The 25,098-nt window shown below is 62.0% G+C and overlaps 3 protein-coding genes across 8 annotated transcripts; 2 read left to right on the top strand and 1 right to left on the bottom strand.

Moving 5' to 3' along the window:
* Positions 1-369: 369 nt before the first annotated feature.
* On the top strand, positions 370-13,521 carry RELL2 (RELT like 2). 3 transcript variants are annotated; one of them, XR_009819284.1, is made up of 9 exons: positions 370-833; positions 3,927-4,140; positions 5,771-5,836; positions 5,914-5,980; positions 6,529-6,717; positions 10,155-10,668; positions 12,375-12,417; positions 12,926-13,130; positions 13,367-13,521. XR_009819284.1 is itself a non-coding variant. In XM_062002762.1 (8 exons), the coding sequence occupies exons 2-7, from the start codon at positions 3,933-3,935 to the stop codon at positions 12,414-12,416; spliced, it is 1,086 nt and encodes a 361-aa protein (XP_061858746.1). In that variant the 5' UTR covers positions 370-833; positions 3,927-3,932; the 3' UTR covers position 12,417; positions 12,926-13,521. The 3 variants fall into 3 exon arrangements, 2 of the variants coding, with proteins under 2 accessions (XP_061858746.1, XP_061858745.1); XM_062002762.1 differs by having other exon boundaries at positions 12,926-13,521; XM_062002761.1 differs by lacking the exons at positions 12,375-12,417; positions 12,926-13,130; positions 13,367-13,521 and adding an exon at positions 12,176-12,364.
* Positions 13,513-20,309, bottom strand: FCHSD1 (FCH and double SH3 domains 1). Of its 3 annotated transcripts, none has more exons than XM_062002756.1 (19): positions 20,208-20,309; positions 19,813-19,910; positions 19,494-19,539; positions 18,524-18,597; positions 18,159-18,297; positions 17,168-17,304; positions 17,027-17,090; positions 16,794-16,922; positions 16,484-16,606; positions 16,307-16,402; positions 16,111-16,224; positions 15,915-16,019; positions 15,222-15,452; positions 15,054-15,137; positions 14,782-14,938; positions 14,444-14,649; positions 14,239-14,335; positions 14,096-14,163; positions 13,513-13,903 (listed from the first exon to the last, which is right to left on the bottom strand). In XM_062002756.1, the coding sequence occupies exons 1-19, from the start codon at positions 20,226-20,228 to the stop codon at positions 13,838-13,840; spliced, it is 2,055 nt and encodes a 684-aa protein (XP_061858740.1). In that variant the 5' UTR covers positions 20,229-20,309; the 3' UTR covers positions 13,513-13,837. The 3 variants fall into 3 exon arrangements, with proteins under 3 accessions (XP_061858740.1, XP_061858739.1, XP_061858742.1); XM_062002755.1 differs by having other exon boundaries at positions 19,494-19,726; positions 20,208-20,294; XM_062002758.1 differs by lacking the exons at positions 18,159-18,297; positions 18,524-18,597; positions 19,494-19,539; positions 19,813-19,910.
* A 1,734-nt stretch (positions 20,310-22,043) lies between these two features.
* Positions 22,044-25,096, top strand: LOC104561361 (proteinase-activated receptor 2). Of its 2 annotated transcripts, none has more exons than XM_010207009.2 (2): positions 22,044-22,148; positions 23,819-25,096. In XM_010207009.2, exons 1-2 carry the CDS (start codon positions 22,055-22,057, stop codon positions 24,847-24,849), a joined length of 1,125 nt encoding a protein of 374 aa, XP_010205311.2. In that variant the 5' UTR covers positions 22,044-22,054; the 3' UTR covers positions 24,850-25,096. The 2 variants fall into 2 exon arrangements, with proteins under 2 accessions (XP_010205311.2, XP_061857991.1); XM_062002007.1 differs by lacking the exon at positions 22,044-22,148 and adding an exon at positions 23,017-23,046.
* The last annotated feature ends 2 nt before the right edge of the window (positions 25,097-25,098 follow it).

Genomic DNA, 25,098 nt, shown 5'->3' with positions numbered 1-25,098 from the left:
AGGACAAGGGGTAATGGACAGAAGCTAGGACACTAAAAGTTCCCCTTAAGCACAAGGAGAAAGTCCTTTGGTGCTGAGGTGAGGGAGCCCTGGCCCAGGCTGCCCAGGGAGGGTGTGGAGGCTCCTCAGGAGATTCCCCACCCCACCTGGACACGTTCCTGTGCTCCCTGAGCGAGGGGAACCTGCTTTAGAAGGGGCTGGGGCTGCAGCAGCTCTGCAGGGCCCTTCCAGCCCCCGGGGATTCTGGGATTCTAAACAACCAGGGTGTAGCAGCAGGCATGTGGAGGGCGCTGACGTCTCGGCAGGGGCTGCTCACTCCCGTGACACTCACCCAGTCGCTGCTGCACAAGGTGCTGCCACCAGATAACAACTGTCCGGGGCCACCAAAGTGCCTGAGCAGCACGGCTGAGCTGCCTGGCTGCGGGGGAAGGGGCTGAGGAGAGGAGAAACACGTCCCTTCCTCCACTGGGGATGGCTTTGCCGGCTCAACTCGCTCTCTACAAGTCGGTGGCTGCTTTGGGCAGCTTCATGGGTCTTGGAGAGGGTTATTTTTAGATGCTCTGTGTGCTCACAAGCCCAAATGCTGTGGTTTGGAGGCCATTAGCTTGCAGGGGATGACTGGAAAACTTAAACCAAGGGTTTAAGGTGCAGGGGGACATTTGACACGATGGGACGTGGCGTTTTTGCAGAGGTGATGGCAGTTCCCAGGCTGAGCACCGTAACGGAGACCCCGGAGGGAACCTGCCTGTGGAAGTGCCAGAGCTGGGCCATCTGGCCCCTTTAGCTGCCACGTGGCCAAGCAGCGGGGCCGGGGAGGCCGATCCCCTGAGCGGGTGAGTTCCCATTGTTCATGGGGTGACGTCTGTGGCAGTGGCTGTGCGGGAGGTGTGGGAAGAAAGAGCCCGAGAGGTAACGTGGCGACACGCTGGAGCCGGAGCTGCCTGTGGCACAGGGAGGTTGGGGACAGCACTGGCCCTTCGCCTTCTCCTTGGTTGCTCTGTCCCTTCCCTCCCCAGCCACCCCTCCATGTGGTGGCTTCAAATTTAAGGGCTTCCAGACAATGTCACAAAGGGACTGAAGCCTCCAAGGTCCCTCCAGGATTCATGCCTGGCCTTGTGCCCTGTCACAGAGCCAGGAGTGGGGAGAAGGGCAGGGGCATGGAGGTGGTGGGTGCAGCAGGCAGGCAGCTGCCTGTCCCACAGCTCTGGCTGGATTCTGTCTCAGCTTGGCTGAGTGAGGTTGCACAGGATGGGAAGGGGTGCTGAGGTGGGGGCAGGGACGAACAGAAGCTGCAGAGCCCAACCTCTGGGCACGCCAGGAGCATCCAGCCTGTGGCTGTGTTTGCTGCTCAGTGAACACATGGGCTTAACCCCACACAGAGACTGTCCCCCCTGGCTTGGGGTGGACATCCTAAGCCTGAGGGAGAGCTCAGCTGTGAGGGTTCATGCCTGCCATGCTGGCTAGTCTCAGGGCAGAGAGCAGCCATGGTGTCTTTTTTGGGGCTGCCTATGAGGCCCTGCATGGGACAAGGCTCACCGTCTGGCCATTGAAGTGCTAACGGTGTCCTGCGGTGGGATGAGGAGTGAGCAGCCTGGAGGGATGCTGAGTCTGAGGGCAATGGGAGAGGGATGGAAAGCAGGGGCATGCAGTGCCTGGGGAGAGCAGTAGGAGAACTGTGATCAGCTTTGCTAACCCTGCTGTCGAGCCAGATGGGAGCAGCTCCACGATGGTGGAGCACCCTCCTCTTCCTCCCAGTTCACCCCAGGATTTGTCCCCAGCTGGATTTCTGCACCATCCCGTGCCCCCTCCTCCCCAAGCTGTGGAAATGCTTCAACATCAGTGGCTATGGACAAATAAGAATCTTCCCTTTGAGTGGGGAGGGCTGAGCAACATGGGCTGGTTTTGCCTGGCTGCAGGCTGGCAGGGGTGTAGGGAGCAGCAATGTGCTGGGTGAGCAGGAACAGCCAGGAGGAGAAGAAGAGTTCATTGTGCAGGACTGTGCGTGGGCAGGAGGGAAGTGGGAATAAGCTCACCATGGCTGCATCCCCTCGGGGCTCTGCAGAAACCCAGACCCAGAGAGCTCCTGCTTCAAAGGAACAGGGGTGAGGTGTAAACCACCTTTAAAGGCTCGACCAGCAGACTCACGTGATGTTGCAGCTTGTTGATCCAGCATCAGGAGACCTCCTTCTCTCCTGCAGCCCGGGCAATTCCTGGCAGGAGCAGTAAGTCTTGCTACCTGTGGTCTTTTCTTGCTGCAGCTGGTCCATCTAAGGGCCTGTGCCCCTGCTAGGACAGCAGACAGATGGGTGGCACCTACAGTGTAGTGACCTCCTGAAGTCATGGTGATGGAGGAGGCTCCTGGGCTCTGAAGAGTTGACTCTTGGCTGCTTGCAGAGATGGACGGGAGCTGCCAGCATCTCAGTAGAAAACCAGGGGGAGTTGCAGGTTGCCTCACAGCAACACAGAGTGTGGTGGGATAGTTCCCACAAGTTCATATTTCTATAGGTAGGCACTTAGGTCAGTAGAGATGGAGTGTGGGGGGATTTCAAGGGTCACTTGTGCTTCTTGGGTCAGAGTGCAAGTGGAGAAGGAGCTGGTGGGACCACCATAGGAGGAGATTTTGGATGGCTTATCCACTCCTTTTTCAGGGAGGAGGGAGACATGGATGTCCTAGGGAAGGGCACCGGGCTTTGGGGTCTCTTGGAGCTCCTTCTGCACCATGATGTGACCACAGTGAGGGTCTTTGCACCCCTCTCCCCCTGCATATGTTGGCGGGGGACCGGTCCTGGTCTTGCTGAGCCTCACTCCCACCCCTCTGCCCTCCCACTTGCACGGCTCAGCGCTCTAAAAAATCATCGAGAGCTTCAGAGAGGAGGGTGCCGGGGGAAATCGGGGCTGGCTCGCAGGCGGGCGAGGTGATTCGCCCCGGGGCGGGCAGCAGCTTGGTAGCACAGCTCCCGTGTGCTCCCCGCTGCGGCTGCCGGCATTGCCCTCAGCCTCTCTCCGCACCTTCAGCCTCCGAAACCGCTCCGGAGAGGAGGGTTTTTTTCCGCGGGGTCGGGCGAGGCGGGAGCTGTGGCTGGCAGGCAGCGGCAGAGGCTGCCGCCGCACCCACAACCGGCTTGGCTCCTTCCCGAGGGAGGAAGGCAGCCGGGAGCCGGGGGGCCGGAGGATGCTCGCCGCGGTCCCCAGCCGCAGGGATGCGGGGTTGCTAGGAGGCAGGTGAAGGTGAAGAGGAGAGCGCTGCGGAGTTCCGCAGGCCCAGGTACCGCCGCAGCAGCGGGGACGAGCCGGGGGGAGACCGTGCCCGTGCTGGGAAGCGGAGCCGGCGAAGGGGCGGCCGACGCCGAGCCCCAGGGAAGGGAGCCGCGGGAGCCCGCGGGAGCTCGGTGCTGCGGCGGATGATGCGGGAGCTGCCGGCAGCCTCGGCCCTCCCCCGGCCCGGCTGCCGCGGCTCCTTGCCCGCCTTTGCTTTCGCCTTCGCCGGCGGAGGCCCTCGGCCGTGAGCGGCGCGGGCTGCGGGAGCGGCGGGGCGGCGCGGGGAGGATGCTCCTCGTCCTCCCGCGGGGGCGAGCGGGGTGATGCCGCCCGCCGCAGAGCCCGGGACGGCCGTGCCCTTGGGAAACCGCCCGCGGGGGACGGGGGAAGGCTGCAGCCCGGGGCCGGGCGGGCCTGCGGGGATGCTGCCGCCGCTGCCCTTGGGATGCCTCTTGCCGGGCGCGTGTGGGGCAGCAGTGTCCTTGGGAGGCTGTGCCGAGCCGCCTCCAGCCCGGTCTGGGCTGAGAGACGAGCCCTGAGCAGCCCACCCCAAGCCGGGAGCTGGCTCTTGCCCAAGATAGACGAGAAGGAAGGGGAGGAAGGGGATGGGGAGCCTGGCGGGGGGGGTGAGCACCGAGGTCTCTGAGCCGCCTTCCTTCTCCTCCTAGATCCGCATGTCAGATCAGAACAGCACCGACCATGGGGACTCAGACCCCCAGCACAGCCTCTCTATGGTCTTCCTCCTCGTCCTCGTCTTCTTCATCATGGGGCTGGTGGGTTTCCTGATCTGCCATGTCCTGAAGAAGAAGGGTTACCGCTGCCGGACCTTCCGGGACGAGCTCGACCCAGATAACAAAGATGTGCTGGCGGAGCTCCAGGCCAGTGAGTGCTGGGGCCACGGGGGCTCGCTGGGGGGCTCGCCTGCTGCCCTTCTCCTGGCGTGGGCTGATGCACCTTAAACCCCTCCTGAGACACGGGCTGGGTTTGGGAGGGTTACCTGTCACATGTCCCTGGGGTGGGAGCGAGGGAAGGAGCTGTGAGAGCAGCTCTGAGGTGTTCCTGGGGGACTGGGAGCTTGTGGCCTGGGGAGCCCTCTGATCTGCCAGCTCTGCAGGCTGCTGGTGCCAGGGAGGTGGGAACCAGCATCTCACCCTTCCCAAAGCAGCACTGTCACCAAAGTTACTTCTGAGGAACAGCCAGAATCCTGACAAATGGCCAGGGCCTGGATTATAACCCACGTCCCCTCCAAGCAAAGCATCCCCCAGCTTGCTTGGTCATGTGTTCTTCTAGCCTGTGTTGTATTCATGCAGGCCAGAGGAATAGGGGTGCTCCCTTAGCATCTGTGCCACATGCTACAAGGGGACCTTAAAGGCTTTTTTCCATAGCTCAGGCCACTGTAAGCCACTCTTGGGTAGCTGGACTGGGGAGTCCCTGCAGCACCGAGCGTGGGTGTGAGAGCCTGGCCCAAGCAAGCTCTGTCCTTTGGAGATTCCACGAGTCTCTGCTGAAATGGAGAGGACACATTCCTCTGGCTGCTTCCTCAACTGAAACTGGCCACGTGGTGCTACAGAACTCCTCCAGCTTCCCTGTGCCTCAGCAGTGCTCAGCAGGACCAGCACCTCCTGCTGCCACTTCCTGTACATGGGAGGGAAACGTGCCTTCTCCAGCTCACCCACAGATGCAGCAGCAGTTTCCAGCTGCCCTTGGATATACCCCTGTGGCTTTGATGTTTGGCCCACACATGACATGGAGACAGTGTCTGAACTTTCCAGGACTGGCTTTGCCTGCTGGAAACACCACCATCCAGGGAAATATCTCCATGGGCTCCCAGGACCATGATGGTAGCTCCTGACCACGCTCTTTGAGGCAGCTGCTTGCCAGACCACAGCTCTGACCTGTTCATGGGAACATATAACATTACAGATGGGGCTGAAGGTCCAGCCAGCCAAGCCTCTTGCCTCCAACAGTGGCCAGAAGCAGGTTGTGGTGAATCCTGGGGCTGAGCACCACAGCAGAGCAGACACAGAGCCAGGTTTCCCCAGCATACTCTTTCAAGCCTCTACCAATGTGCAGCTCCAAGGTTTCCTCCATCAGAGATGATTTCTATGTATTCAACAGGCCCCAAAGGATTTCTTTTCTGTCAGCTTGTTTCATTTACCCTTGGGGAATTTTAGCACCCACAGCACCCTGCAGCCAGGAGCTCCAGGGCTGGACTGTCCCCACGAAGAGCCTCTTCCTTCAGGCTGTTTCCAACCTGCTGCTGCTCATTTCTCCTGATGCTCGCTGGCTCTGAGGGAGCAACACCTCTCCTGTCGCTCTGCTCATGTGGCTGTTGCCTTAAGCCATTTCTTTTCCAGGATGAGGGATCTGGTGTTCCTCAGGGGCTTCTCAGCGTGACAGGGGGCAAAGAGGCTTACTCCAACCTTCTGTCCCTGTGGCTGCTCCTGGGGAGGGAACTGGTGAGGTGAGACTTCGAATCCCAGCCCTCAGTGGCACATTTTCTCCTTTCCAGACGAAGAGGAGGAGCTGAACGAGGACACTGTGGAGAAGATTGTGAGATGCATCATCCAGAATGAAGGTGAGCACTTGCTAGGGCTGCCCTGGGGACGTGCTGAGTGCTTTGGCTGACGTGTTCTCCCTTTCCTGTCTCTTCAGCAAACGCAGAGGCCCTCAAGGAGATGCTTGGGGACAATGAAGGGGACATCCCAGTGCCAGTGCCCAGGTGAGGGAAGCCTCTACCAGCTTGTGGCTCCTGCAGAGTAAGAGAGAGGCAGCCTTTGGGTACCACCTTGGTCTGGACACTTTGCAGCCAGCCCCTTCCCAGCTTGTTATAAAGTGTCTTCCCAACAAGAGGTCCTGGTCCCCAAAAGGCTGCCAGGAGGGTTTCAGGGTTTCTTTCTGGAAAGAGCTCTTCCTTCTTCTTTCATGGATATAAGCTGGAACAGAAAAAGTTCTGGTTAAACACAGGAGAAAGTCCTTTGGTGCTGAGGTGAGGAAGCCCTGGCCCAGGCTGCCCAGGGAGGGTGTGGAGGCTCCTTCTTGGGAGGTTTCCAACCCCACCTGGACACGTTCCTGTGTCCCCTGAGCGAGGGGAACCTGCTTGAGCAGGGGCTGGGGCTGCAGCAGCTCTGCAGGGCCCTTCCCTCATTCCTATCCTCAAAGGGGATCCCCTCCAGAGCTGCTGCTTCTCAGACCTTGCTGCAGTGAACAGCCAAGGTTGGGAAGTCTCCTCCAGGTAACACAGCCTGTCATGTCCTTCTGCTGTTGCAGCCTTTGTCCCCACCGTAACAGCCAGGATGGGGGCCCACCACATCACCACACCGTGCACCTGGGCTCCACACAGGCCCCCTGCATCCACTGCAGCAAGAGGAAGAGGCATCCACTGCAGCGACAAGGACGGTCCAAGGAAGGCAAAGGCAGGATGCATCCTGGAGAGACCACTGTCTTCTCAGTGGGCAGGTACTAAACAAGCCCTGCCACACGTGGCCCATCTGCTCTGGTGGTGGAAGCATCTCAGAGAGTCTTCTCAGGTCCCCTATTTCTTCCCCACTTGCCCCACACCAGGGGGGCAACCTTGAGTGAATCCAGTCTTCCAGAGCTCAGCTCCCTACTGCAGTAGTGAGCAGGGCAAGATGACAGGCACCTGCTTGACCCTGGTGACCAGGGTGGCCATCCCTGATCAGACACAAAGCTCTGCCTTGCTCAGATCCTGCAGCAGGTCTTCATTCAGGCTCTAAAGCCTTGATGGAGCTGCCTGTTGTGGCCAGACACACAGCCCTTTGATGGTGATGCTGAGCCAGGGTGGGCATCAGGGGGTGTGGGCTTTCCACCATCACAGCAGGCAGGTGAAATGGGGGCTTTATGGGGGTCTAGTGAAGGGGAGAGACAGGGTGGACCTCACCATGTGGAACTCCAGCTAAGATCACACCTCCTGGAGACTGGCAGCTTCTGGCTTCTGCTTTGCTGGTTGCTGTCAGCTGTCCTTGGGGCTGGTGTTTACTTAAGCCAGATCTCTGCACAGTTGCATATTCATGGCTAATGTAATTCCCTGGCTGGTGTCCAGCTCCATCCACTCCTCTGTGTCCTTTGCCCAAGCTCTTCTCAGTCTCCTCTCACTCACCTCTGAGTTTCCTTGCTTTCCTAAAGGCAGCTTCCTTCAGCCCTTGGTTTTCTCTGTTCACGCCCCATGTCACATCAGCCTTCTCCACAGGACAGTCAGTACCTTTCCCCAGGGTTGTGTTTTGGAAGTTTCCACTTCCTGAATCTCTTTGGGATGAGTTCCATCTGTACCTTGAGGTACAAAACTACCTCCAAATTCTGGCTCCCATTTCCAAGCTGCCTCCTTCACTCTTTCACACCCTGGCTGGCTTTCCTGGGGCTACCCTTGCTGGGCCTGTTTTACTATGAGTATCTTGATTGAAGGATGAACTTTCACTCCTGACAAAAAGCTGCTTTAACCCACCTCTTCTGTTGCATTCCTCAGGTCTTGGCCTCTCTAGTTTGTGGGGTTTCTTTGCTATCACTTTTGTCTTGGGCACCATGGTTGAGAGTCCAGTCCCTTCCCTATGACACCCCCCTGGCTGAGTCTCGTCCTTCAGCTGGTAGACACAAGCTCATCCCTGAAGGAGGGGAAAGGAGTGAGAGCAGTGAAGGTCCACCAAGGTCATCAGGGCTTGGAGCACGTGGCATGTGAGAAGCTGCTGAGGGAGCCCTGTTTGTTTAGCCTGAAGTAAAAGAGGGGGGGCGATCTATCTGCTCTGTAAAACTACTCAGAGGTGTGGGAGGGAGTTGAAATGAAGCTGAAGCTGGACCCTTGTCAGAGAGGCACAGGGAGAGTGAGAGGCAACAGCCACAAGTGGCAACAGGAGAAATCCAGAGAAGGTGTAAGGAAAAGCTATTTCCTCATGAGAATAGTGACAGAGCCCAGAGAGTGGAGAAATCTTCATCCCTGAAGATTCTTGACTGGACAAGGCCCTGGGCAACCTGCCTGAGTGTGGAGGTGGCCCCAATTTTGAGCAGAGGGTTGGAGATCTCCTCAGGGCTTTTTGCACCTGCATTATTCTGTACTTCAGAGGCAAGCAGGGTTCTGTCATCTGCACTCATATCACTGCATGGTCTCTCTCAGGGCTTTCTCTCCCTCAGCCAGCTGTTGTGAGTGGCAGAGCCCTTCTGCCAAAGCCTCTGTGTCCTTTGCCCATCAGCCACAGCGTGTCACGTCCTCCTGAGCCGGATGCCTCGGGGATGCTGACTAAGCATCCAGCCAGAGCTCTGCAGCCTTTCCCCTCACCATCTAGAGCCTGCTGATGTTACCTCTTGTGCTCCCTCCAGTCTGAGCCCTGCCTGCTCTTTTGGATCCCTTCCCAGGCCTTCCAGGCTGACATTGCTCAACCAAGACCTGATCCTGCCCCTTGAGCCTCCTCCCTGTCCTTCCTCAGTGCTGGAACCTGCTTTGCTCTTCCCGAACTGCAGCACTGCTGCCTTGTCTCCAAACACCCAGGTAGACCTGAAAGGTCACATTTGCTGCTGCTTGGGCCTGGCCTGGGCAGCCCTGTGGGTACCTCACCCAGAGCTGAAGCATTTCTCTTCTTGACCCTTCCAATGACACGCAGCATCTCTGAACTGCAATGCTGAGTACTGCCCACAGCCTGCTGCCTGCTCCTCACTCTGCCCATGGTCTCCTTCATCTCTGGCATCTCTTCTTGTCTCTCTGACCTTTCTTCTCAGCTTCCTCCTCCAGAATGGCTGTGCTGCCATCTGCTTGACCTTTGGCTCTTGTTCTTTCAAGCCCAGCCATGCTGCAGCTTTACTGCTGTGGTTGTGTCTTGCCCTGATGCTGACTCGCAGCTGAAGCTCAGCAGCTCCAGGGCCACCTGCAGCTTCTCCCCATCTGACTCAGGGCTGCTGGGTGAGTCAGGGGCTGCCTGACATCTCTGGGGTGGGAGCAACATTCTTTGGCTGCTGGACACTAGCTCCCCATGGAAGAGATCTCCCCTCTGATGACCCAGCAGTGCCTGGTATTGCTTGAGAAGACGAGTCACAGCATTACTCACAACCAGCTCACTTGAAGGCCAAACTTTTGGGCTCTGCCTGCATGTTGCCTCCTTGTGAGTCCCAAAGATCCGGTAGAGCCCTAACTGTTCTACCCACGTGCAACATTCCATCACCTGGTTGTTAAATGCACCCTTTGAGGGTGTCAGACCAACTTCTGCAGCTGTTTTCCTGCCTATGCTGGAGCTCTGAGCTGTTATGTGGTACATGGTGAAGCCTTGGTGAAGCACCTCAGTACCATCCATCACTCCAGGGGATGAGCCACGATGTGCTCTGGCAGGTTTTAGCCAATCAACTCCTCCTGCCTTTGATCCCCTGACCTAAATAGAGCTCACCCGGTGGAAACCCCGTCCCTGCCCTCACTTAGGGTGCACTGTATGCCAAAACCCCTGGCTCCCAGTCCCCTAATGGCCATCAGACACTGCACACCGTGTCCATGCAGCTCTGCAGGGCCATCGCCCTCACCAAGCCTCAGCTGGTTGGCATTTCACCTTCTGAATCAAGGCCCGAGTTGCTGTACAAGCCCCTGATCATGCAGGTTGCATCTCTGAGCATCTCCAAGAGCTGCCAACTCACCTTGCTGCAGGGATCACAGGCTGGCAGGGGCTGCACCAGCCAACACCTGGGCTGACCTTTCCATCCTCCCTTTCTGTTTGTTTTGCCAAAAAGATGGAGGGAAAAATGGGGTTGTGAGTGGGGGCTGCTGGTGTGGGGTGGTCTCTAACACCGGAGATCAGCAACCACTGGATGTCAGAGAGGAGACATGAGGCTGGAGGCATGGGCAAGCTGCGGGGCGGGGGGGAAGAGGAGGAGAAGAAGGCTTTTGATGTGTCCTGCCCCCGTCCCAGGTTCCGTGTCACACACATTGGGAAGAAGCCCACGTTGCAGGAGCAGCAGGACGGCCCCGTGCCCGACGGCAGCCGGGAGCCCAGCACGGAGGAGCTGGAGCACAGCAGCGAGCGGCTCCCGCGGGAGCGCAACGGGACTGTCCTGCACAACGGGGCCCTGCAGAGAGGTGCCCAGGGCAGCAAAGGCGGGGAGCAGAGCCGCTCCACCCCTCCAGCCCCACACACACCCACCAGCTCCGGCAGCCGTGACAGCAGACGGGCGGGCAGAGGCGCCGGCAGCACCAGCCGCCAGCGCAAGCTGCTGAGCCAGAGGGTGCTGGGAGGGTCCAGCCCCAGCATCCCGGGAGAGCTGGGGGAGGAAGGAGCCGGCGTCTGCCTGGAGGAGACCGGACTGGGGTCGGCAGACGAGGTGTCGGATATTCACGGGAGCCTGAGTCTGCAGGAACAGGCTGAGGAGCCGGGAAGAGACGAGAGCAGCAGGAAACAGCCCGGAGCAGAGGACACGGGGCAGCAGGTAGGTCCCTCCCCCTTCCCCGGCCCTGTGTGATTCCCCCTGGGCTGCAGGGCTTGAAAGGTTGTGGCACAGCACCCCAAGTCCTGCTGCCAACAAGCTCAACCAGCACAGAGGCATCCATCAGTGAGGACCAGGGAGCAGAGGCACCCAGCTGATGCCCTGCCCTGTGCTGCCCACTCTGCTGCTCCTGACTTATCTTTGATGGCATTTTCCCATCCCTTTCCTGCTGGCTGGGGCACACAGAAGCACCCTGCCAGTTCCCAGCCTGCCAGCACCTGCACTGCTGGGGGAAAGGCAGGTCCCTGGTTGACTTGCAGGGGAGATGCTGCAGACCTGCCGCCATTCACACAAGGGATGTTTTCCTTGGTGGTTGGGACATCCCCTGGGATTGCTTTTTCTGGACCTGGGGGGGCTTTGCCTAAGCTTGGTCTCTCCAAAACCACCTCGCTGCAGTGCTGGGACCGAGCAACACACAGGCAGGGACAGATGCCTCCAGGAGCCTTTCTTACCTTGAAGTCTAGGAAATGGTGAAGGCAACTGCTCACTTCTTGGTTGTTCTCTGCTCAGAGAGAAGGGCAGCCCACCCTGGTATCTCCCAGCCTTCCCACCTTGCTGGAGGTGTGAAGGAGCTCCAGGGCAGCACTGGCCAGGATCCCCTTTGCTTGGCCACCAGTGGCTCCTGATTCTGGGGACTGGCTACCAGCCACTGCCTCTGGGCTGTTAGCACTGACCCCCTGAGGCAGGTGAGGGGGGAAGCAGACACCCAACACCTTCCCTCTTACACTCACCCATAGTTCTGCAGCTAGGGAAAGATGATTTTGATGGCAAGGGGCTGGGAGAAGGCACTTGGGACAATGTCACTCCCCTGCCCTGGGGCTGCTTCTGCATCCCCAAGAGTCGGCCTCAGCTCACCCCACAAAAAACAGCACCGGGGCACACGTGGCAAAGCCCTTGGAAGAAAAAGGAAGCAAATGGTGTGGGTAAAAGTCCTGGTATGCTTCAAAGCCAGGGACATGGCCTGGGCTGGCTCTGCTGGGGCTCCATGGGCTGGGCACAGCCTGTGCCAACAGCCCTTGGCACGGAGAGGGCATGGGACAGGACTGGGTCAGCAGGAACCAACTGTTTATCGTCTCCCTCTTTGCTTTCTGGTGGGCAGCCTGGAAGGTTTGAGCTGGTCTGTGGAGAAGGGCAGCCCAAGGCAGCTATGCAGGACAGGGCTGGTGGGCTGGAGGACTTCCCCAGGCACCTGGAGAGGTGGTGACAGGTCCTCTCATGGCCCACCATGACAGTGATCCCTCTGATACCAAGGAAGCACTTACATGCAGGGCAAGCCCAGTGACACAGGGACTTTTCTCCTCTTCATCTGTCCCCACGGCTCTTGTCTTGGACACAGCACTAGGCTTCGGTGTGCTCCAGGAGACAGGGGCCCAGGAGAAGGGTGATAGGACCTCACTGGGATGTTTGTCACCAAGCCCTGGCACCACTGAAACACTCCCCCACTCCCCAGGTCCCAGCTGGGGCCACCCTGAGAGTTCTTACCTGCTGCTCAACACGTCCTGGAGGTGATGAGGAAAGGCAGGGAGATGGAGCTCAGCGCCTGCAGCTTCTGCAGCGTTCTGCCCGTTGGCCTGTGGGTCACTGGTGTGACACCCAGCCCAGCACCCTGCACCCAGCAGGATGCTGACACCCAAATGTCCATCCTACAGGCGCCCAGCACCGCACTGCAGGACCGAGGAGCAACTGTGTGACGTGAGTGCTGGTCCCCTGCTCCCCAGCCCCAGGGTGGGGAGGGTGCCTGGGGCAGGGCGGGTGGTAGGCAGAGGCTGGGTGGAAAACACACGCTGGGTCTCTGCCCTGGTGAGTCACGGGCTGGGGATGGAGAGAGGCTGAACCCCTGCTCCAGGAGGATTGGTTCCCAATGCACTGGGTCCTGCAGGGCATGGGCAGCGATGGCAGTGGGCAGCCATGGGCTGGGACGGCCCAGATGTGGCTAGCTGGCCCCAGGCCGTAGCTAGCTGGTCCCTGACCGTAGCTAGCTGGCTCCAGGCTGTAGCTAGCTGCCCCCAGACCATGGCTAGCTGCCCCCAGACCATGGCTAGCTGCCCCCAGGCCGTGGCTAGCTGCCCCCAGGCCGTGGCTAGCTGCCCCCAGGCCGTGGCTAGCTGCCCCCAGGCCATGGCTAGCTGGTCCCAGGCCATGGCTAGCAGGGGAAGCCACATCTGCAGGGATGAGCCTCAACCTGCCCCTCTCCCCGCAGCTCCTCTCCGCTCCCGTCTGGAGCGTGGACGGGAGGCCCAGGACCCCCAGCCCTGCCCCGGGGAGGGGTCTCAGCCGTGGGGGACCCCCGGGGCGGTCGGCCCCAGCCCTGGCTGGGCAGCTTGGCGCTTGGCATGGCCGGAACGACGCGCCGACGTCAGCGACAACCGCGCTGGGCGGCACAGGCCACATCCCATTGGCAATAGGTACCCGCCTCCCACCCCCCCGCCCCGGACAGACCCCCCACTGCCCCCGTCCCAGGGCACCCTCGGGCCTGGCAGGGGCACCGCAGCAGCCAGTCCCCGCTGCCCCCGGCGCCGGGCGGGGAGGATGCAGCAGAGGAGGATGCAGCGAGGGGCAGGGATGGAGGCAGTGGCTCGTCTCCCCCCGGCCCCTCCCACGCTCACCGCAGAGCACAGACACCCCCCCATCCCTGCCCCAGGGCACCCACAGCACGCAGAGCGGGCACAGGCACCAATCCTGCACCGGCAAAGGGACCCTGGGAGATGCTGGTGGAGAAAGGAGCTGCCAGCCCCGTCCTGGGGGCTGGAACTGCACTGTATATAGAGAAGCTACAACCATTAAAGCTGCTGAACCCCCTCGGCCGAGGCAACTGGTTTTATTGGGGCACAGCCCCCTTCCCGTCGCTCCTGCCTGACGGGGGGTGCTGGGAGGGGGCAGGCAGGACCCTGGGGTGATGCTGTGTGAGATGGGGCACAGCCATGGCATTGAGCACCCTGATGAAGGGGCTGCCAGGATGCCCCGTGCTCTACAGCGATACAAGTGGTGCTGGGCAGGATGTGGCTCCTGGAACTGGGGGCTTGGGGCAGCGCCAGGCTGGGCTCCCAGGACAGCAGCCCGAGGCCTCTCACTCGGGTGAAGCTTTTTGGGGAGCAGGGAGGGAGCTGCAGGGTCAGCTGAGGTGCAGCTCAGGGTCAGGCTCAGGGGCTCGGCCGGGCGGTGGTGGGGGTGCACGGAGCTGTGGAGAGAGGAGAGGGGAGGGGAGGGGAGGGGAGGGGAGGGGAGGAGAGGAGAGGAGAGGAGCTGACACCCTGAGGCTGCTCGGCCCCCTTCAGCCCCCACCCCAAAGCACACGGGGGGGCACTGTCCCCTGTTCTGGGAGGGCTGGGGGCAGGGTTGGGGGGCACAGCAGGGCCGGGATGGGGCTTACCGGACGGAGGCGGGTGGCTGCCAGGTCCGGAGAGCTCTGCCCACTGCCCGTGCCATCCTGCCTGCAATCTGGAAGGGTGCCCAAACAGCTCAGCACAGCTCCCCCCACATCCCCCAAACTCCTTTCCCCGCTCCAGCACTCACCTCCCAGAGCTGTCTCAGGAGAGGGGCCGGGGGCCAGGCTGGCCCCGGGCACAAGGCCGGGAGGGGAGAAGGGCGGCGGGGACGGCGACGGCAGCTCCTGGGGGAAGGGAAAGACAAGAAGAGTGGGACGAGCAGGGAGGGCACCCAGCTCCCAGCAGCCACGGCACAGGCTGAGGTGACCTGGTGACACCCCCCCGGCACCAACCTGGCCGGCTGTGCCCTGGCCCCCTGTCAGCTCCTCCACCACCAGCGAGGGGAAGACGCCGACGCGGCCATCGAAGTCTCCAGTCCAGAAGCCATCATCCACGTCAGCGGGGGCCCGCGGCAGCACCCGGATGATGGCTCCCTCGGGGAAGCTCAGCTCCTCAGGGCTCTGCCCCTCGTAGTCGTACAGGGCTCGCACCAGCCAGGCTGCAGGGAGGATGGGGTTGGCAGGAGGGGGCTCAGCACCCTATGATGTTGCTGCAGGGGTTCAGCATCCCCTGGGCATGTGCCCCTGCAATCTTTCCCCCTCCCCAGGGAAGGTGACACCTCAGCACCCACCTCCAGGCTCTAGCACCAGCTCGGCAGCCATGATGCTGGAGAGCTGGCGCTGCAGGGCAGAGGGTCCTGGGGGGCCGACCCCAGCCCCTGCCTCGCTGCCCAGGGACAGCAGGTACTTCTCGGGGACGTAGCCAACCTGGCCCGCTTTGTTCCGAGCCTGAAGGAGCAGAAACTGGGTGATTGTCCCAGCCCCAAGGGCAGCCACAGCCCTGGGGACCTCCAAAACGTGTCCCCCCAGTCCCCAGCACGGGGGATTCTCGGCCCTCTCCCACCTTCACCCACTCCTCCGCATCTCCATCCTCGATGACGTCCAGCTCCTCGCCCTGGCTGATGGACAGCTCGTCGGCCTGGCAGCCCTGCAGGGGGCAGGGGGAAACGTCAGGGAGGCTGGGGGTGCAGCCCTGGGCAAGCAGGGGGAGGGCAGGCGGCCGTGCCCATACCTGGTACCCGAAGATCACCCGGCAGGTGTAGGGGTAGGTACGGGCAGCGGGGCCAGGCTCATCGGCCTCATCCGGCTCGTCACTGTCCTCATAGTCATCGAACTCAGCTGGGTCCAGCCCTGCAGGGGCCTCCTCACCTGTGCCCACCACGGCCCCAGCCAGCCAGGCGTCCACATCCAGCCCCGCTGCTCGCAGCAGTGCCAGCCGGGCCTCTGCCTTCACCCGGCTCACCTGGGGACACACACACACAGAGGGACAAGCTCTGTGGGGCCACCTCTGGGCTGGGGGGACAGCCCAGCAAGCCCAGTTGCCCCCTGTCCCCTAAGTGGTTGCCACTGTGGCAGAGCAACCCCAGTGCCAAAGCCCCAGCTGCCACAGAATCATGAGGGCTGGAAGGGACCTGGAAAACTCATCCAGTGCAACCCCCCTGCCAGAGCAGCACCACCTAGAGCAGGGCACACAGGAACTCGTCCGGCTGGGTTTGGATGCCTCCAGAGAAGGAGCCTCCACAGCCCATCTGGGCAGCCCCTTCCAGTGCTCCCTTACGTCAACAGGGAAGGAATTCCTCCTTGTATACCTTTGGAGCCTTTGATGTTCCAGCTTGTACCCACTGCCTCTTGTTCTAGCATGCCTCTGTCCTTGCATCCCCCACCTTGAGGGTGTCAGACCCCGAAGCCCCCCGTGAGGACCCACCTCTGCCTTCCGGATGTTCTCCCTCGCCTCTTCCATCCGCCGCTCCACGGCAGCTGCCTCTGCCTCGGGGACCTGCTGCCTCCTGCCCTCCAGCCTCTGCAACACCTGAGGGGCACCCGAGGGTGGTGGGAGCTCGGGGCAGGGACAGGGAAAGCCTGACCCGTCCCTGAGCTCCGTGGGGAAGGACAGTGCCCACCTCCTCGTTGTGTGCCTTGTTCTTGCGGTCCCGAGCCACGCGTGTGGCCCAGCGCCGGGTCTCCTTCTCCAGGCTGGCTCCATCATCATCATCCCCAGGGGGCAGCAGGCACACCTGGGCAAGGACTGGGGCTGAGAAGGGGCTGGCTGTGCACATCCCACCTCCACCACAATGTGTGTCCACCCCCATCACCCACCTCCTCCACCCCGGCGAGCTGGAAGTGCTGCTCGGGGGCTAGGGTGAAGGCAGGATGGTCCTGGAGGAAGAGGATGAGGTCCTGCTCCCGGCACACCTGCACAGGGGAACAGTGTGGGGCTGGGGGGTGGCTCTCCTGCCCTCTCCTGCCCCCCCAGCCCGGGGTGGGTGCCGTTACCAGTGCAGATGCCTCCGCAACACCCTGGAACCAGTCCCATGCTGCCCGGCACGTCTCGGCCTCCGTCCGGCTCAGCACCGACAAGTGCTCCCGCAACCGCTCGTACAAGTCACCCTCCAGCGCCTAGGAGAGAGCAGGGGGGGCAAACTCCCCTCCTAGCACTGCCCATGTGCCCCCAGGGGCACCCCTAACCCTCCCTGTGCCCACACCTTTGGACCTTCCCCGTTGCACCCCCTTGGCAGTGACCCCGCGGAGATGCTTCCCATGGGAGGCTGGGGAGGGGACGTGGGGGGCACTGGGCAGCTGGTACCTGGATGGCAGCGGGCAGCTCCACTCGCTGGTAGTGCTCCAGGTGGGCAGTGGCAGAGACCAGGGCGAAGCTGTACTCGTTCTGCACCCCCGCCAGCTGTCTTGAGTGCTCGGCCAGTCGCGCTGAGAACTGCGGGGATGGGGGCAGCAGGGCTTGGTGCCAGGCTGGGGTCACAGCACCCCATGTGCACTCACAGCATGGGGACCCTGCTGCCCCCCTCCAGCGCTGCTGACCTTGGCACTGAGCTTTTGCAGGCTGGCCTTGGTGTGGAATATCCTGCGGTCGCTCCTGCGGAGCCTGGGGACGATGGAGGGGGGGGTGTGGGGTCACCCCGTGGCCATGGCAGCCCCCTCCTCACCATCACCTCTGCTCACCGAGCCTCCACGTCAGCTGCCTTGTCCTTGGCCACCTCGCTGCTGTGCTGGAGGTGGCTGAACTGCTTCTTTGCCTTGTCCAGCTCCTTCACTGTCTCCAGCAGCTCTGCCTGTGCCTTCTGCAGCCGCTCCATGCCCTGTGGGGAGTGTCAGATGGGTTGGGATGGGCACAGGGGACGTGTTCTTGCTCCAGGACCTTCACAGGATCCCAGCATGGTGGGGACTGGAAGGGCCCTGCAGAGCTGCTGCAGCCCCAGCCCCTGCTCAAGCAGGTTCCCCTCTCTCAGGGGGCACAGGAACGTGTCCAGGTGGGGTTGGGAACCTCCCAAGAAGGAGCCTCCACACCCTCCCTGGACAGCCTGGGCCAGGGCTCCCTCACCTCAGCACCAAAGGACTTTCTCCTTGTGTTTAAGGGGAACTTGTTGTGTCCCAACCTGCGCCCACCACCCCTTGTCCTGGCACTGTATGCTACAGAAAAGTGTCACCTCATCCTCCTCACACCCACTCCTTAGGTACTTGTCAGTGCTGCTGAGGTGTCCCTGAGCTCAGGTTTCTCTTGGTCAGGCTGAACAGCCCCAGGGCTGCAGCCTTTCCTCCTCACACACATGTTCCATCCCCTCAGCATCTTGGTGTCCCTGCACTGGCCTCTCTCCAGCAGTTCCATCTCTCCTGAGCTGAGGAGCCCAGAACTGGGGACACAGGACTCCAGATGAGGTCTCACCAGGGCAGAGTTGGAGGAGAACCTCTCTCACCCTGCTGCCCACACTCTTCTTAAAGCCCCCCAGGATGCCATTGGCCTCTTTCCCACGAGGGCACATTCCTGCTCATGTTTATTTGCTGCTCACCAGCACTCCCATGTCCCTCTCCTGGAGCTGCTCTCCAGCAGGTCACCCCCAGCCTGTCCTGCTGCAGGGGGTTGTTCCTTCCCTCCCAAGCTGGCCAAGATATCTCTGAATGGCAGCACAGCCTCCTGAGGAACCAGCCAACCAACCTTCTTCAGCATCCTCTCCCTGGACTTGGTGCGGGCGGCCTCATTGGCCACGGCGCGGTAGCTCTCGGCGGCACTGACTCGCAGCTGCCCGGCGTGTGCAGTCCCCTCAATGACACACTTCCAGACAGCAACGGCACTTCTGTGGGGGTTAACGCAGGGCAAGGCACTCTCCTGCCTCCCTGGCATCTTTCAGGGATGCCTGGCAGGACAGCCAGCACCCCCAGCCCCCTCTGAGTTGGGTCCCACAGCCTCGGGGACATCCCACCCCAAGCTGCATCGCCAGGATGCCTAATGCCAACCAGGATTTGGGTGTCTCCCCGTTGGGATGGGGCACAGCCAGCCCCAGCCCCTCGTCCCCAGCCCACCTCAAGTCTCCAGCCTCGCCACGGCCCCGCTGCCAGTCCCTCTTCACAAACTGGCTCGCCAGCCTCTGCAGCGCCTGCGGACAGACCCGCCATCACCAGCACTCCCCAGCCCCAGCAGCCAGCCCAATGTCTCACTCCAGAGCCGACACTGGGCTCCCCCACACTGGCTGCCCGCTCCATGGGTGTCCCTAGAGCCAGGGACCCCTGACTTCCCCCTCCTCCAGTGCCTTGGTGTCAGCAGGGACTCCACCACAATCCCTGAAGGAAAAACTTTTTGGGGAGCAGCCACTACCTCAAGAGACCCCCCATAATCCTTCCCACTGCAGCTTTTGGGACAGAGGACTGACCAGGAGATACTGACTGTAACAGCAGGGTATAGAAGCCCCCATGAAAGCCAAGCACAGTAAGATCCCAATCCTGGAGAACAGGGACCACCCCCCAGTTTGGGAGAGAAGAGCTCACAGGGAGGGCACGGTGCCTGGCTGCAGGAAGGGGGGCTGCAGCTCTGCTGCAGGGTGTCCCCAAGGGCTGCTGCAGGGTGTCCCCAAGGGCTGCTGCAGGGATGGCTCCTGGAGCACAAGCAGGCTCTGACATTTCTGAGCTGAGCCCCGTGATGACCCAGCAGTCAGCAGAGCCCAGCACTTTCCTCCCTCCACACTGTTCTCCCTCCAGGCCCCTAAAACACCCGAGGCTCAGGCCATGCTGTGCTCAGCGAAGCATCTCAGCAGGCGCCCTGATGGGGAGGGTTCCTCCCCCCTCAGCAGGGAAAATGCTGAGCCTGTGAGCTCAGCCAGCGCTGCTCCTGTGGCTGGAGCTTTGCTGGGGTCATTCCCCAGGCCGTGCAGGGCTGTGCCTGGCTCCAGCTCCAGCACAGCCCTCATGGGAGGAACAGTGCTGCTGGCTCGTGACTCCCCAGCCCTTGTACCACCCTGGGCATCGGTCCTGCAGACAGATAGTGGCAGCTCCTTACCTGCCCATACTCCCTGTCAATGGTGGCCCTCTGCTTGCTGTAGGACCTGTGGGGACAGGGCACATGGGGCAGGCGTGGACCCATGCAGAGGGGAAGGGACAGGCCACTCCTGCCATCCTTCCTGCCACCATCCTGCCCTGGGATGGCCTCATCTGGCCACGCTGGTGGGTGATGGAGCCCACGACCTCGACATGGCAGCCTCAAGGTGAGTGGTGTCTGGCAGGCTGTGGCCTCTGCCCCACACGTGTGATGAGGGGTGGCCCGGCCTCCGCCCGGGGAGGGGATGGACAGGAACACACGATGGGCACCGGGACCCTACCTGATGTCCTCCAGCAGCTCGGCATCCCGCTGCTGCTTGCTCTGCAGGCCCGAGAGCTGCTCCAGGAGGTGGACCCGCACCTCCTGGGTGAGCTTCACCTGCGGGACGGCACCGCTCAGCGTCCGGGAGCCCGGCCGGGCCGGGATGCGGCGGGGTGTGGGGGGGTGGTGGGTGCTGCGTGCGCGCTGCCTCCGCCGGCCCCGGTCCCCGCACCCCCCTGCCCCGGCTGCCACCGGCCACCGCCCCACCCACGGCCCCGCTGAGGCGGGGGAGGAGGAGGAGGAGAATCCGGGACGCGACAGAGGAAGACCCGGGTCCCACTTCCCCGCTGCCAACCGCTCATCCCGCTGCCGGCTCCCTCCTCGGTGCTTCTGACCCCGCGGCCCCGCGCTCACCTTGCGCGGCGGCGGCTGCATATCTGCGCGTGTCCCGCTCCCCGGTGCGTGTCACCCGCCGGTGCGTGTCACCCCCCGGTCCCGGTCCCGGTCCCGGTCCCGGTCCCGGTCCCGGTCCCGGTCCCGGTCCCCGCGCCGCCGCCGTCCCGCGTGTGCCGAGCCCGGAACTGCCGCCGCCGGCCACGCCCACCTCAAGCCACGCCCACCTCAAGCCACGCCCACATCAAGCCACGCCCCCGACATCCACGCCCAGAGCCACGCCCCCTCGGGGCCCTGCCACGCCCACGGCTGTCCCCCAGCGCCGCCCAGCGGTCAGTGCTGCGCATCACCCCCTCGCGCTGCGGCACCCCCCCCACCACGGGGACACGGGGGATGGGGGTGTGGGGACGGGGGAAACAGGGTACAGGGACATGGGGAGATGGGACGGGGGATGTGGGGACACAGGGTGCAGGGACAGGGGGACAAAGGGACATGGAGATGTAGGGACCTGGGGATGTGGGGACATGGGGATGTGGGGACACAGGGTACAGGGACACGGGGACATGGAGATGTAGGGACCTGGGGATGTGGGGACATGACATATGGGGTGTGGGGATGTGAGGAAATGGAGACATAGGGTATGGGGAGATGGGACATGGGGACAGGGGGACACAGGGACACAGGGACAAGGGGACAGGGGACACAGGGGCATGGAGATGTAGGGACATGGGGATGTAGGGACATGGGGAGATGGGGATACATGGTACAGGGACATAGGGACAGGGGGATACAGGGACAAGAGGACGCAAAGGAAATGGGGCCATGGGGATAAGGGGAAATGGGGCCATGGGACATGAAGATACAGGGACATGGGGAGGTTTGGCCAAGGGGACACAGGGATATGAGGTCACAGGAACACAGGGAGATGGGGACACAGATGGGGACATGGTGACAGGGGGAGCTGAGGACATGGGAATGTGCACAGATGGGGGGGATGGGGGACAGGGAGATGGGGACATGGTGAGACAAGGATATGGGGAAATCCATATGGGATATGGAGAGGCAGGGAGATGATGAGACAGGGGGATATGGAGATGGGGACATGAGGGACACAGGGAGACAGGAACATGGGGAGATGGAGACATGGGGAGCACTGGGGCCCATGCCCTTGTGCATGGAGGCACACAGAGTCTTGGGATGTGGTGGCATGTGGGGCACGGTGGCACAGGGAGATGGCCTGGGGTGCAAAGGCATATGGGGCAGTGCAGCCTCAGCCCTCAGGCACAAGGACAAGAGGGGACAGAGCCTCTGGTTTGGCCAGATCCTGCCATGGGGACACAGGTGCAGTACTGAGCGGTGGCATTCAGTGAGGGGCACCTGGAACAATGAGGGCTCCTCAGCCAGCCCTTGCTGCATCTGCCCCTGGTCCCTTCCATCCTCCTCCCATCCTTCCAGCTCTCTCTTTACCCACCCTGCTTTCTCTCTCGTGTCTCTCCTCACTGTCCCTTTTGTCCTCTTCTTGCCCTTTCCGTGGCCTGGGAGCCAGCTGTCTCATGGCTGCCCCTTGCCTGGGTCACGCACAGCCCGCCGCCATCTCTCACCGCTGCCTCCCTGCTGCTTCCTCCTCCCCACAACCCGCTGCTGTGGGGCTGCCTGGAAACCCCCCCTGCTCTGGGTCAACTGCGGCTGCTCCGTGGCCGTGGGCCCGTGGTCGCCTCGTGCCCAGGCAGGACGTGGTCGTGACGTGGGGGAGAAAGAGGAAGGTGGGGAGGGGGCCGAGTCGCCGTCCCCGTGACGCACACACGGCTGGGACAGCCCAGCCCCTGGCATCGGGGCAGCCTCAGCTTGTGCAGAACCCACCTGCAGAGATGTCCTGGCTGCTGCTCTCGCCTGCCCGTGCTGCTGCCGGCGTCACCCTCCTGCTCAGCTGCGTCTGCCTCAGCTCAGCCGCCCAGCACCCCAGTAAGTGCCTTGGTGGGTCTAGCTGGGGAGGGTGAGGGATAGGGCAGGGAGATGTCAGTGGGACACCCAAACATCATGTGCTGTGATACTTGGAGGGGGTGATGGTGAAAGTTTGGGGTGCTGCTGTGCTGCCTTCCCTGGAGACCTAGCTGGGACCGCCAGACAGTGCAGCCTGTGATGCTGGGAGGGGATGGCTGGGTGTCACAGTGAAAGCTCTGCTGCCTTCCCTGGCTGTCCACTTGTTCCAAGGAAACACAAGGAGGAATTCCTTCCCTTTTGAGGTGAGGGAGCACTGGAAGGGGCTGCCCAAATGGGCTGTGAAGGCTCCTTCTCTGGAGGCATCCAAACCCACCTGGATGAGTTCCTGTGTGCCCTGCTCTAGGTGGTCCTGCTTTGGCAAGAGAGTGGAACTGCATGAGCTTTCCAGGTCCCTTCCAGCCCTTGTGATTCTTTGAAGCCCTGTCAGCTCGTCTCCTTTTGACTACAAAAATGAGGTCACTGCTCTCAAAAGTCTCCTGTGCCGTGGATGCAGAGACTTGAGCAGAGGTTGTGGGAAACCTGTCTGATGTACCCAGCCCCCAGCCCACCCCGGGACTGGGCATCCTGGGGACAAGCTGGCTGGAGCTTTTGGAGCCAGGGGTGACTTTGCAGGGGAGCAGAGCCCAGCTGCAACTTCTGAGCAAGCCAGAAAAGGGATTTGATCAGGAGTTGTTTGTCTGGTGTTGTGAGACCTTCCTGTTCTTCACTTTTGTTCTGAGCAGGCAGCAAAAAAGCCTCTGACCACAGGAAGGCGGGCAGACAGAGGCCAAGCCGGGGCGGCTGGCTGGGAGGAGGAGGAGGGGGAGGAAGGAGCCCCGGTGGGGGAACATCCCCCACCCTGGCATGAGCTGGTCCTGGGGTGGGTTTCCTGCCTGCCCTTCTGATCCTGTTGGGTTGGGGGGACCTGTTGTACAGAGCTCTGTAGGAAAAGGATGTCAGCAGAGTGCTATGTCCCTGCAGTGGCATCTGGGAGCTGGGCATGGCTGGGCAGTGGGTAGGGGGCTCACCTGGGCTGTGGGCAGGGAGCTGTGGGCAGGGTGCCTATCTGGGCTGTGGGCAGGGGGCTGTGGGCAGGGTGCATGTCTGGGCTGTGGGCAGGGGGTGCTGTGGGCAGGGATCTGTGAGCAGGGAGCCTGTCGGCTGTGGGCAGAGGGCTGTGGGCAGGGTGCCTATCTGGGCTGTGGGCAGGGGGCTGTGGGCAGGGTGCATGTCTGGGTTGTGGGCAGGGGGCTGTGGGCAGGGAGCTGTGGGCAGGGTGCTGTGGGCAGAGTGCATGTCTGGGCTGTGGGCAGGGGGCTGTGGGCAGGGGGTTGTGGGCAGTAGACTGTGATTAGGGTGCCTGTCTGGGCTGTGGGCAGGGAGCTGTGAGCGGGGTGCCTGTCTGGGGTGTGAGCAGGGGGCTGTGAGCAGGGTGCCTGTCTGTCTGGGATGGCAGGCACAGCATGTATCACAGCTCTCCATGGCAAGGGCAGCAGCATGTTAAAGGGCTCCTGTGTCCTGAGCTGCCCTTGCTGTAGGGCAGGGATGTGCCAGATGCCAGCCCCTGCCTTTCCTGGGTGGCAGTTCCCAGTGGGAAGGGGCAGTGGAGGGGGGAAGCTCTGGCCAAGCCTGATGCTTTGTGTCCTCCCCAGACCGTAGCAAAGGGCGAGCCTTGATCCCCCTGACTCCCCAAGAAGAAACCCTGTGCCCCAGGGCCTCTGTGGAAGCTTTTCTCAACAGCAGCCTCAGCACCCGCCTCCTGCCCGCTCTCTACTCCATGGTGCTGCTGGTGGGGCTGCCAGCCAACGCTCTGGCCTGCTGGCTCCTGCTGACCAACCTCAGGAGATGCTCCAGCTCCCTCTTCCTGCTCAACTTGGCCAGTGCCGACCTGCTCTTTGTCCTCCTGCTGCCTCTCAAGATCTCCTACCACCTCCTGGGCAATCACTGGCTCTTTGGGGACTACCTGTGCCGCGCCATGGTGGCTTTCTTCTACGGGAACATGTACAGCTCCATCCTCTTCCTCACCTGCATCGGCCTGGAGCGCTACATCTCCGTGGTGCACCCGTTCCTGTGGAAGGGCTCCAGCTGGACGTGGGGCAAGGCTGGCATCTGCCTGGGCATCTGGTTGGTGGTGGGGTTGGGCATGAGCCCTCTGCTTTTGTACCCCCAGACAACTCACATCGCCGGCCTGAACGTCACGACGTGCCACGACGTCCTGGCGAAGGACGAGCACGTCTTCCTCGGCAACTATTTCCTCTCCCTGGTGGGGCTGGGCTTCGGTTTGCCCTTCGTGCTCATGACCATCTCCTACAGCTGCATCCTGGCACAGCTGCAGGCCAAGGGCAGACGCTACAGGAAGGTGGTACGAGTCCTGGCCTTGGTCCTCCTGGCTTTCCTCCTCTCCTTCACCCCCAGCAATGTGCTGCTTTTCATCCACTACCTGCTGGAGCCCACGGGGTGCCACAACATCACCTACACCCGCTACAGCCTGGCCCTGGCGCTCGGTGCCTTCAACAACTGCTTCGATCCCTTCATCTATTTCTACGTCTCGCAGGACTTTCGGGGCTGGCTGCGGGCTGCAGGCAGCTGCTGCCGGGGAGAGGCCACCTCTTCCTCCTCTGGGAGGGCTTCCAAGGACGAGGCAGCCTCCCCTCCGAGGTCCAGCCAGCAGAGCCAGCTCTAGGCAGGACCAAGGGGTGCTGGGCTGTGCCCTCCTGCCTCAGGGAAGGGGGATCCTGGCCGTGCCAGCTCAGACTGGCAGCAGACTGAGGCAGAAAAGCCTGAGCCTGGCTCTGACATTCACTGGGACTTTGCTCTGGTATTGCAGTTCCTCTGCTGCTCCCTCTGTCTCACAGAGCCCTGGCTGCCTCATCTTCACCCCCCCGCCCCCACTCCAGCATCCCTCAGCGCTCCTCCTGCAGTGACCAAACCC

This window comes from Colius striatus, chromosome 9 (assembly GCF_028858725.1).
Source record: "Colius striatus isolate bColStr4 chromosome 9, bColStr4.1.hap1, whole genome shotgun sequence".
Lineage (NCBI taxonomy): Eukaryota > Metazoa > Chordata > Aves > Coliiformes > Coliidae > Colius > Colius striatus.
The sequence above is the reverse complement of the archived record's forward strand: the minus strand, read 5'-3'. Positions and strand labels throughout refer to the sequence as shown.